The following is an 11,906-nucleotide window of genomic DNA, read 5'->3' as shown; positions in this document are numbered from 1 at the left end:
CATCCGCAGCTCAACCCGTTGGGCTCTCTGTGCAAGATTTTCAGCCATCGCAGAAGTGATCCCATTAATCTTAAGAAGTTCACTTTTTTTTCCATACAACTTTTATGAAACGGGCGATTAACGATATAAACAATATGGTTCAAAATCAAAGGATTCTCTGTGCAAAAGGTTCATCCAAAATAAAAATGCTCAAAGAACAAGCAAATATTCAGCAACATAACAAGTTTTAAATTTCTCTTCCAAGTTCTCGCAAACAAAACAAAATCATTTAAAACCTATGAATAAAGGTCTTAGGTCTGAAATATTCTAGACAATGAAAACATTCTTGCTCATAAGAGTATTGCTGCCACCACAAGATAACCCTGAATACTACTGTGAGGCAAAACCTTGCTTTAAGCCACAAGGGTGCTGGCGGTGGTAGACTCGCTGTAAAAAACAAGGTGAATCGGTAATAATAGATTTTAAAAACAAACAAATAGGAATGCAGTGCAGCATTTTAAGAAAACTAAACAGAGTACACGCCACTGTTAAATGCAGATACTGCCAAAACTCATCGTATTAGAGTAGGCCGCTTTCTTCATCATGCCACAGTAGACAGCACTAATTCATCAATGTAAGCAGACAATTTCATTTTTTATTAAGAAAAATTTTAACTATATAGATGAACCACCACCAAGTTAAGACTAAATCTTAGAAACAAATCTAAAAAACTTCCATGTGACAGTTCAAACTTCAGCACTCAAGAAAGCCACTTATAGGGAAAGAAAATTTTAACATTTTCTGTTAGAATTTCTGGCATCTAAAATCAATCTTTTAACCTTCAATTTTTAAACTCCATGCTTACATGAGTACATGATTCAGTATATCCAATGGGAAATGTCACATATCATGCAAATGGTTACATGAGTAGGTGTAATTAAGATTTAATCAAATTATACCAAAAACAGTTAACACAGCTCGCACTAAACCTTCTAAAATACTCCAATGGACTTCAAAATAAATAGCATAGCACTTCAAAACCGTAAACCTACTGCTGCCTAAATTTTTGCAAGGATGAACATCAACCAAATCTTAATCAAATTTCAGAATAGAAAAGTTGTGGCAAAATAAAATTGTTGAAACTGTCAATTTCTATAATTTTCTAACACGGTTAAAGAACCCAATTTGACGTATTACAGATTTATTCTCACATAAGCAAAAACAATAACTGACACTAGTATAACACAAAGAATCATATTCTTCCAAATCATATTAATTCACATAAGTTTAAAATAAACAGTGGTGAAAAGCTTACTATTTCCAGACAGGAGGAAGCTTCTTTGTTTTCTTGTAGTATCGTGCAAGCCTGTGGATCCTGCTCTCAACAAGAATCAAACGGAACTTGGAATCCTTGTCCTTCCTGTTCCTCTCCAAATGCTTCCTAATTGCAACAGCCGTCTTAATAAGATGGTACAGATCCTCAGGAATTTCAGGGGCAAGTCCTACAAAACAAAGATCAACAGTACAATCAGTAAAAAATACAGAGTATTCAAGTGATGTATCAAATTGTGGAAAAGTGCAAAAAGAACATTAGACAAAAATACAATCAAGCATCATTGATCAATCACACCAACCGTTAAACCTAAACATTTCCTTTAATTCCATCAGGGAGAAAAATGATAAGCTAGCCTATATATAGCAGCTGACACCTCACTTAAGATGGCGTTTCAATCTCTAGAAACAGAAACATTACGTAGCCTGACTCTCTAAAATCTAGCCTCGAATCTTTAAGTACCTCAAGACTCAATCATACGTATAACCAAATACTAATAATCACGATTGAATGAACTTTAACTTACCATGAGCCTTAAGGATACGCAAAATCTTGCTTCCAGTCACGCTCTTGACTTGAGCAATACCATGAGAGTCCCGAAGAATGACACCGATCTGAGAAGGAGTCAGACCCTTCTTTGCAAATTTGCAAATGTTATCCTCCACCTAACGCACAAAATCCCAACATTTTTTTAAAATTTTTCCAGACAAAACAAAAAACAGAGTAACTACATGCGTATTATATTATTTGACTCACATCTTGGCCAGAAATCTTCAGCCAACTTGGTGGAGTTCTCTTGTAAGGCAAAGCTGAGGATGAAATACCCTTACTGCAACCAAAAACACAGAGAACCAGTGTGAAAATCAACAAACGCACACATTCACAAGATCATAGACAGATAAGAGGAAGCGGCATACCCGCGACTGTGCATACGACCCATGGTGACGGAGACGGAGGTGAAACTGGAGCTCTGTGTTGTGTATTATACCCCTGTTCACAAGCCGCAGCAAACCCTAGCGTCCTTTTGGTGATGATATAATTAGGGTTTATATAGTGCTTGACACTTGAATATGCGGTTTACCCCTTTTCAATTCTTTAAATGACAAACATGTCCTCGCTAATATGGGCTACAGGGACACTTATCAAAGCCCAATTCTTCCTTCCTCCGTCATTCAAATTCCCGAACAAAGCCTTGGCAGCTTTAATAAGATCCATTACATCTTGGGCCATAAGGCCAGTTATTCTGAAGCAAGATCCCACTCTTAGACTGGATATGCTAAAAGTGAAATTTAGCCCACCATTTCAAAGCTACATTAAATCAATCAATATATTAAAGTACCCAAATATTTGTGTTCGTCTCTGTATAAATTTGTGTAAATTATTTGTGTATATAATTTTATTATATATTGAAATAAGATTTACATCAACTTTATGTATACTATGTTTATGCACGTATGTGTACTGTACATAAATGATGTATTAAAGTACCCAAATATTTGTGCACGTCTGTGTACTGTATACAGATGATATATTATCATGTGATTGAATGATTTTAAACAAAAGATAAGATAACATTTAACTATATAATGACATATTATTTGTGTATCTAGTTGTATACTCAAAAGTATAGGCACATAATATTCTTCTTCCATCAATATCAGATATAATGCCAAGAGTAAATAAAAGATTTCAGGTTCTCATGCGAAAACATCCTACTATTGTCTCTACTGACAAAAATAAAAAGTATTCATGTGAGAAGCTGTGATCTCATAATAGTTAGTTGTTATGAAGGGACATGGGTTCTTAATAGTGTTGTCAAGAAAACATTATGTTTGTATTGGTGAAGACAAGAGGTAGCAGTGTTAGTTGGGAAATTACAACTTTGTAGCGGTTGGTCACTAGGGGGCGACCTAGGCCTTTAATAGTGTTGTCAAGGTAATATGGTATCTTTGTTGGCTAAGATGGGAGGTGGCAATGCTAGGAGATTGCTACCTCATAGCAATTGGTCATTGGGTGGAAACTTGAGTCTCTGATAGATTTTTCAAGACGACATTATATCTCTACTAGCAGAGATAAGAGATAGCAACGTTAGGAGTTTGCAACCTCATAGCAACTAGTTGTGGGGTAAGGACATGAGTCCCTAATAGTGTTGTCAGGGTAATGTTATGAATGAGAGCAGCAAGTCCAGAACGTGATGTGCATTGGAAAGGGTTAGGACTCCTCTATTAAAAAGCACCTAATTGATGTATTTCTGGTAAAAAGGAAATGTCACATTATGATAAATTTAAAATCTTATACCGATTCACTATTGGGTAAGGACTTAAGTCTTTGGTGGTATTGTTGGGAAACATGTAAAGCCTTCAATAATATCATTCAATCGTGCCTCCATATCAAATGCCACCGGTTGTACTTCAACTGTTGGGACATATTGGTTCTAAACAACAAGTGTGGTGTGTTCTTTGAGAAGAACAATCTAACTAACTTCAATAGCTTGACCACTTAAGACAATCTCTAATCTTTTTTCACAAGGAGTCATGGGAAGTGTGCTTTGATAGAGATTTGAAAAAATGAAATGTGATTGCTAAAAAATTAACTCGAGTTTTTCGAGACCTCTTATTCTAGCATCAAATTGTTAATAGTAAAAATTCAATTAACGAGAAATATGTAGAATTAAAGGTATAATCTTATGCAAGTAATAAAAAACTCAGTGAAAATTTCAAGGTGATTTGGCTTACTATTCGAAAACTTGCATCTATTATTATGTTATTACTATTCTAAAAAAAATTCGGCAAAGCAACACTATGAGATACAAAAATGCTATCCATTTGTTTCTATATAGTTTTGTATTTCTAGGTGAAAATGGAAGAGGTAATTGTAAAATTAATAAGAAGATACACCTAAACCTTATATGTCTAATGAAATATGTTTCCAAGAAAATTTGTTGATTGTATGAGCTACCTAGAAAAATTGAAGATGATTGCTATCCCATTGAAATTAAAAATAGAGATGGGATGTCATTGAGCAAATCATGAAACTATTAAGATTCATCGATCCTTCTTGTTATTTCTCAACCGAACTCTTAACCAAACTTTGAGTCAACCTATCTGGCTAGTTTTTCACTTATGTTATAGATAGATGTTTTCTGAGTATAATAGGTAGATGCTTTTTGAGTACAATCCTCGTGTATCTTGCCAAGGAAAAGTCTATTAATTGCAAAGCACCCTTTTTTTTTTCTTATTTTTTAATCTTATGCTAACAAAGTATGAATTTTCAAAGCTAAAAAGCCAAAACTAGTGGAAGAGATTGAAAACCTATATTAGCCATGACTGCTTTTTATTTTTAAAGAGAGATTTTTCTGTACATAAAAATCAGACAAAGTATCCCAGCAAAGTCAAGTTCAACATAAAATAAAAAAAGAAAGGAGGAAGGAATATGAGATATGGCTTGAAAAATATGTTAATATATAATTATATGTAGTGTAATCCTATATGTACCAACAACTTATACAATTTTGTGCACAACTAATGACATGTCACCATATGATTGAATAGTTTAAAATTAAAGATAAAATAATATCCAATCATATAATGACATATTTTGATTGTACAGAAAGTTGTGCACATACTTTTGTAGTTATTTGTAAGGCTGCATTTAGAAATATTGAAAAGGCATCTCGTCTCAACCAACTTTTTCTGCATCTGTCACACCTCTAAAGTGAGAGAATCTTCAATGCATGGAAAGATTTGTCTGCATTTTAGTATAGGGAAGATAAAGAGGTGATGTACGTATAGCAAGAGCATGAAAGTAGACCCAAAAGACAGCCTATATAAAAAGCAGCTTCGAAGGATATCCCTGGCATATGATGACCCTCAAGCATATGCCATTTCTTGAATGGTTTATTCTGTCTGCCTGATGCAGCTCTAGTGCTGATCAAGTGCTTAAAAGGCTTAGGTCGTCCAGGGGCGAACCATGAAGCTCAAGAAAAACTCAAAATTGCATAAATCAGTGCAAGGAAGTGCGGTTTGATAAGCAAACCAGTCTCAGGGCACCTCTAACTTGGCAAGCAGTGGTGTCTGTTGGCTCAAATTCTTGTTGTAGTCTAGCCAACAAGGAAGCACATAAACGCTCCATGGGGTGCGTTTATGTGTTTCCAAAACATTTCGGAAATTGAAATGCCCCGAAATGGGTACAAAACGTTTCGGAGCCATTTCGGAAATTTAAAAAAAGTTCAAAACGAGTTTCAGTACCCATAGATTTGCCAAAGGAGAGTTGCCCTCTGACTGCTTTGGCTTAAAGTAGATTGTATGAGCAAATGGGCTAACAATCACTGGCAAAGAGTACATATTTTTCAAGGTTGAAGACCATTCCGTTTGTGGCATATTAGGTAGTTATTTTCCTCACAGCTGCAGGTATTTGATTTATCTTTGCTTTGTATTTTTCAAATTTCTCTAATAAATAACAAAACAAGTATATACACTTGATCACAGGGACATAAATTTATACATGGTCATCTTCATCTGTTTCAATAAATGGTACATATATAATTGCATATGGAAGTTTATAGATGTGCTACTAATTAATGAGAGTGCATTCCCATATGCTTATTTAAATTTTGTTTGACAAAGAAGAAAGTTTACTTAAGTTGAACCACATTAAACATATAAAATCTCAGATCTAATGATCGATTAATTTCATAATTATTGTACTAGGTAAGTTAAAAGTTTGATCTTAATATATTTTTTATAGGTCTAAAACTCATGTTATCACAATTGGAGATTTGATATCTTTTGTCACTCAAACTACTTTTTTAAAACTTAATTTTCTTAGCAATTATGATATTGGAATTCTCTCTTGCTCATTGAAAGTACAGTCTATGAGGAGAAAATAATAGTGTTCTTTATAAAGATTTACTTGAAATATCACATTAACAAGGTTTTTGCAGTCACCTTCGAAGCATGAACCAATGGTTGACTAGATTGCTGTGTTTAAAGAAGAAGAGCTTTCAGTCGAGGACTGAAAGAGGGTGAAATATGAAAATTAAAATTAGAGTAATGATCAAATACTTTCCATTGTAGTACACCCAACCTCTTTCACTATGTAATGATCATAAAGGTTCAGAATTTTTCTTAATCAAATGGAGATCCAAGCTTAGTAAAATTTGTAGGCACCATGTGCCCCTTGATGATGACTCCATCCTCTCCTCTTAGGTATATAAACCAAAGAGAAAACATAACAAAGAGATTTTTTTGCTTTTATTGCGAGATTTCTTGTTATATCATTCTCGTAAGATCTTCGTCAGCTAAAAACAAAAGATATTCTCAATTTTTTTTCAAAAGTCTTTTGATAATCCATCAAGATCCCACATCAACAGTTTTGGTACTTGAAGGAGAACCCCGGAAAAGCTCTCTTCAATTTTCAATAAAATCGACTCCAAATTTGTTTTCACAGCAAGCATTTTCTTATGGATCACACTAGAAATGCTTTCAAAAACATTCCATCTGCTCAAGTTAAGCGAAACAGGACAATCAACCATACTGATGTAACTATTGTTCACACTGAAATAGTTGCTATCGCTTGCCCCCAAGTTGCTCTCTCCAATGAGCAACCTTTATAGACAGATGATGGTGAACATGAAGTTGAAAATCAGCCGATACATCACAAGCTAATAGACATTTGGATGCAATGATAGGTAACATAACTAATATTATGGAAACCTTGATCCAACATCTACCTGCCATCCTAAAACCCATCGCAACAGCCCAAGCTCTCGCTTGGCCTGTGCAGAACTCACCAAACAAATAACATGTAAATAGCTCATGTCAAAACTTGTGTCACGTATATGAAGATAACTCATGCCCCCATCGACATGCAGACTCAAACTCATGTCAGTCACAAGCATCCTCTACACGCACAAACTCAAATTTCGGCTGCCTTTCTTTTTTCTGATCCATGCATGTAACTTATGCCTTGCCTGCAGAAAAAAAATTCAGAGAAGGCCGTGACTAAGAATCCCGATTCAATTTAATGGGTCTGGTCCATGTCCATTACTGGTTTTTAATAAACATTTGTGTCCAATTCCCCTAAGCCACCACCATTGGGCCACTTCTAGAATAAGCAGCCCAATGCGACAATACGTTTTATGCACCTATTTTATATACATAAATATATATATATTTATATATATTATTATATGATTAGATCATTTAAAATTTAAAATAAAATAACATTCAATCATCAAAGACATATACAAATATGTACATATTTGTATATTCAAAATAAATACAAATAGTATTACTTTAAGTTAAATATTAGAAATGCCATTAAATTTATATAATAAAATACGACAATGAAATAAAAGCAATTATTTTCTCGTTAAACCTCTCCCTACATCTTGATCAGTCGACTAAGTCATGGAAATGCTTACGTAGTTTATTGTTTATATTATTGGATCGTATTTTCATCGTATCACTTCAAATTTTAGGTTGGATATTCTCAACTTTAATTTAACCTAAATTGAAATCGTATTAAAATCTTATAACACTTTAAAACACAATCGATAATTTTCATAACAAAATCTCATTCTCACAAATAAAACATAAATAAGACTTTAAAAAAATTAAAAAATAATAAAAATAGCTACAATTATATGGAGATCCCACTATATACACACATATAAAGATTTTAGTTATTATTGATACTAATTTTTTAACATTTCTTCAATTTGCCTCTAACTAATTTTACAATAATAACATTTATCTAAACATTTAAATAAATTTGGAATCCAATCGAACACAATTTGATTTAATTTCAAGTTATATTAATTTGATTCAAATTAAATTTCATGTAAAAAATTAATGGGCAAATTTGAAGATCCCACTCTTAGACTGGTTATGCTAAAAGTGAAATTTAGCCCACCATTTCAAAGCTACATTAAATCAATACATATATTAAAGTCCCCAAATATTTGTGCATATAATTTTATTATATATTTACATCAACGATCAAATTATATATATATATATATTTTTGAATATATAATTAAGTACACTATATTTATGCACGTATGTGTACTGTACATAAATGATGTATTAAAGTACCCAAATGTTTGTGCACGTCCGTGTACTATACACAGATGATATAATATCATATAATTGAATTATTTTAAACAAAAGATAAGATAACACTTAATCATATAATGATATATTATTTGTGTATCTAGTTGTATACTAAAAAATATATGCATATAATGTTCTTCTTCCATCAATATCAGATATAATGCCCAGAGTAAATAAAGGATTTTAGGTTCTCATGCGAAAGCATCCTACTGTTGTCTCTACTGACAAAAATAAGAAGTATTCATGTGAGAAGTTGTGTTCTCATAATAGTTAGTTGTTATGAAGGAACATGGATTCTTAATAGTGTTGTCAAGAAAACATTATGTCTGTATTGGTGAAGACAAGAGGTAGCAGTGTTAGCTGGGAAATTGCAACTTTGTAGCGGTTGGTCACTAAGGGGCGATCTAGGCCTTTAATAGTGTTGCCAAGGCAATATGATATCTTTGTTGGCTAAGATGGGAGGTGGCAATGCTAGGAGATTGCTACCTCATAACAATTGGTCATTGGGTGGAAACTTGAGTCTCTGATAGATTTTTCAAGACAAAATTTTATCTCTATTGGCAGAGACAGGAGATAACAACATTAGGAGTTTGCAACCTCATAGCAGTTAGTCGTGGGGTAAGGACCTGAGTCCCTAATAGTGTTGTCAAGGTAATGTTATGAATGAGAGCAGCAAGTCCAAAACGTGATGTGCATTGGAAAGGGTTTTGACTCCTCTATTAAGAAGCACCTAATTATTGTCTTTGTTGATAAAAAGAAGATGTCACATTATGATAAATTTAAAATCTTATACCAATTGACTATTGGGTAAGGACTTAAGTCCTTGGTGGTATTGTTGGGAAACATGTAAAGCCTCCAATGATATCATTCAATCTTGCCTCCATATCAAATGCCACTGGTTGTACTTCAACTGTTGGGACATATTGGTTCTAAACAACAAGTGTGGTGTGTTCTTCAGGAAGAACAATCTAACTAACTTCAATAGTTTGACCACTTAAGACAATCTCTAATCTTCTTTCACAAGGAGTCATGGGAAGTATGCTTTGATAGAGATTTGAAAAAACGAAATGTGATTGCTAAAAAATTAAGTTGAGCTTTTCGAGACCCCTTATTCTAGCATCGAATTGTTAATGGTAAAAATTCAATTAACGAGAAATATATAGAATTAGAGGTATAATTCTATGCAAGCAATAAAAAACACAATGAAGATTTCAAAATAATTTGGCTTTCTACTTGAAAACCTACATCTATTGTTATGTTATTACTGTTATCAAAAAAATTCATCAAAGCAACACTATGAGATACAAAGATGTTATCTATTTGTTCCTATATAGTTTTATATTTCTAGGTGAAAATGGTAGAGATAATTGTAGAATTAATAAGAAGATACATCTAAATCCTAAATGTCTAATGAAGTATGTTTCCAAGAAAGTTTGTTGATTGTATGAGCTACCTAGAAAAATTGAAGATGATTGCTATCCCATTGAAATTGAAAATAGAGATGGGATGTCATTGAGCAAATCATGAAACTATTAAGATTCATCGATCCTTGTTGTTTTTGAACCGAACTCTTAACCAAACTTTGAGTCAATCTATCTAACTAGTTTTTCACTTATGTTATAGGTAGATTTTGTCTAAGTACAATCTTAGTGTATCTTGCCAAGGAAAAGTCTATAAATTGCAAAGCACCTTTTTTTATTTTATTTTTAATCTTATGCTAATGAAGTATAAATTTTCAAAGCTAAAAAGCCGAAACTAGTGGAAGAGATTGAAAACCTATATTACCCATGACTGTTTTTTATTTTTAAAGAGAGATTTTTCTGTACATAAAAATCAGACAAAGTATCCCAGCAAAGTCAAGTTCAACATGAAAAAGAAAAAAGTTCAACATAAAATAAAAAAAGAAAGGAGGAAGGAATATGAGATATGGCTTGAAAAATATGTTAATATATAATTATATGTAGAGTCCTGTATGCACCAATAACTTATATAATTTTGTACATAACTAATGACATGTTATCATATGATTGGATAATTTAAAATTAAAGATAAAACAATACTTAATCATATAATAACATGTTATTGATTGTACAGAAAGTTGTGCATATAGTTTTGTAGTTATTTGTAAGGCTGCCATGTAGAAATATTGAGGAGGCATCTCGTCTCAACCAACTTTTTTTCTGCATCTATCACACCTCTAAAGTGGAGAATCTTCAATGCATGGAAAGATTTTTCTGCATTTTAGTATAGGGAAGATAAAGAGGTGATGTATGTACAGCAAGAGCATGAAAGTAGACCCAAAAAGACAGCCCATATAAAAAGCAGCTTCTAGGGATATCCCTGGCATATGATAACCCTCAAGCATATGCCATTTCTTGAATGGTTTATTCTGTCTGCCTGATGCAGCTCCAGTGTTGATCAAGTGCGTATAAAGCTTAGGTCGTCCAGGGGCGAACCATGAAGCTCAAGAAAAACTCAAAATTGCATAAAGCAGTGCAAGGAAGTGCGGTTTGATAAGCAAACCAGTCTCAGGGCACCTCTAACTTGGCAAGCAGTGGTGTCTATTGGCTCAAATTCTTGTTGTAGTCTAGCCAACAAGGAAGCACTTAAACGCTCCATGGGGTGCGTTTATGTGTTTCCAAAACATTTCGGAAATTGAAATGCCCCGAAACGGATACAAAACGTTTTGGAGCCATTTCAGAAATTTAAAAAGGTTCAAAACGCGTTTCAGTACCCATTGATTTGCCAAAGGAGAGCTGCCCTGTGACTGCTTTGGCTTAAAGTGGATTGTATGAGCAAATGGGCTAACGATCACTAGCAAAGAGTACACATTTTTCAGGGTTGAAGACCATTCCGTTTGTGGCATATTAGGTAGTTATTTTCCTCACAGCTGCAGGTATTTGATTTATCTTTGCTTTGTATTTTTTGAATTTCTCTAATAAATAACAAAACAAGTATATACAGTTGATCACAGGGAGATAAATTTATACATGGACATCTTCATCTGTTTCAATAAATGATAGAAGTTTATAAACGTGCTACTAATTAATCAGAGTGCATTCCCGTATGCTTATTTAAATTTTGTTTGACAAGGAGGAAAGTTTACGTAAGTTGAACCACATTAAATACGTAAAATCTCAAATTTAGTGATCGATTTACTCCACAATAATTGTATTAGATAAGTTAAGATTTTGATCTTAATATACCTTTTATAAGTTTGAAACTCTTGTGGTTACAATTGGAGATTTGATATCTTCTGTCACTCTTGAGGGTTCGATATCTTTTATCATTTAAACTATCTTTTAGAGGCTTAATTTTTTTAACGATTGTGATATTTGAATTCTCTCTTGCTCATTGAAAGGAAGTCTATATGAGGAGAAAATAATAATGTTCTTTATAAAGATTTACTTGAAATATCACATTAATAAGGTTTTTGCAGTCACCTTCAAAGCATGAACCAGTGGTTGACTAGATTGCTG

The 11,906-nt window shown here is 33.3% G+C and overlaps 1 protein-coding gene across 1 annotated transcript; it reads right to left on the bottom strand.

Moving 5' to 3' along the window:
- Nucleotides 1–172: 172 nt before the first annotated feature.
- LOC123197296 (40S ribosomal protein S13-like) lies at nt 173–2,372 on the bottom strand. Its single transcript, XM_044611519.1, has 5 exons — nt 2,230–2,372; nt 2,069–2,141; nt 1,839–1,977; nt 1,295–1,481; nt 173–426 (listed from the first exon to the last, which is right to left on the bottom strand). Exons 1-5 carry the CDS (start codon nt 2,250–2,252, stop codon nt 393–395), a joined length of 456 nt encoding a protein of 151 aa, XP_044467454.1. The 5' UTR covers nt 2,253–2,372; the 3' UTR covers nt 173–392.
- Nucleotides 2,373–11,906: the final 9,534 nt, after the last annotated feature.

The sequence above is a fragment of the Mangifera indica genome, chromosome 15, assembly GCF_011075055.1.
Source record: "Mangifera indica cultivar Alphonso chromosome 15, CATAS_Mindica_2.1, whole genome shotgun sequence".
Lineage (NCBI taxonomy): Eukaryota > Viridiplantae > Streptophyta > Magnoliopsida > Sapindales > Anacardiaceae > Mangifera > Mangifera indica.
The sequence above is the reverse complement of the archived record's forward strand: the minus strand, read 5'-3'. Positions and strand labels throughout refer to the sequence as shown.

Excerpts from the sequence above, each read along its gene's own strand:
- LOC123197296 (XM_044611519.1), bottom strand. The coding sequence starts at position 2,252 with ATGGGTCGTATGCACAGTCGCGG. Across the intron at positions 1,978-2,068 it reads TGAAGATTTCTGGCCAAGAT|GTGGAGGATAACATTTGCAA; the intron begins GTGAGTCAAATA and ends TTTGTGCGTTAG. Across the intron at positions 1,482-1,838 it reads GCGTATCCTTAAGGCTCATG|GACTTGCCCCTGAAATTCCT; the intron begins GTAAGTTAAAGT and ends TTTGTTTTGTAG.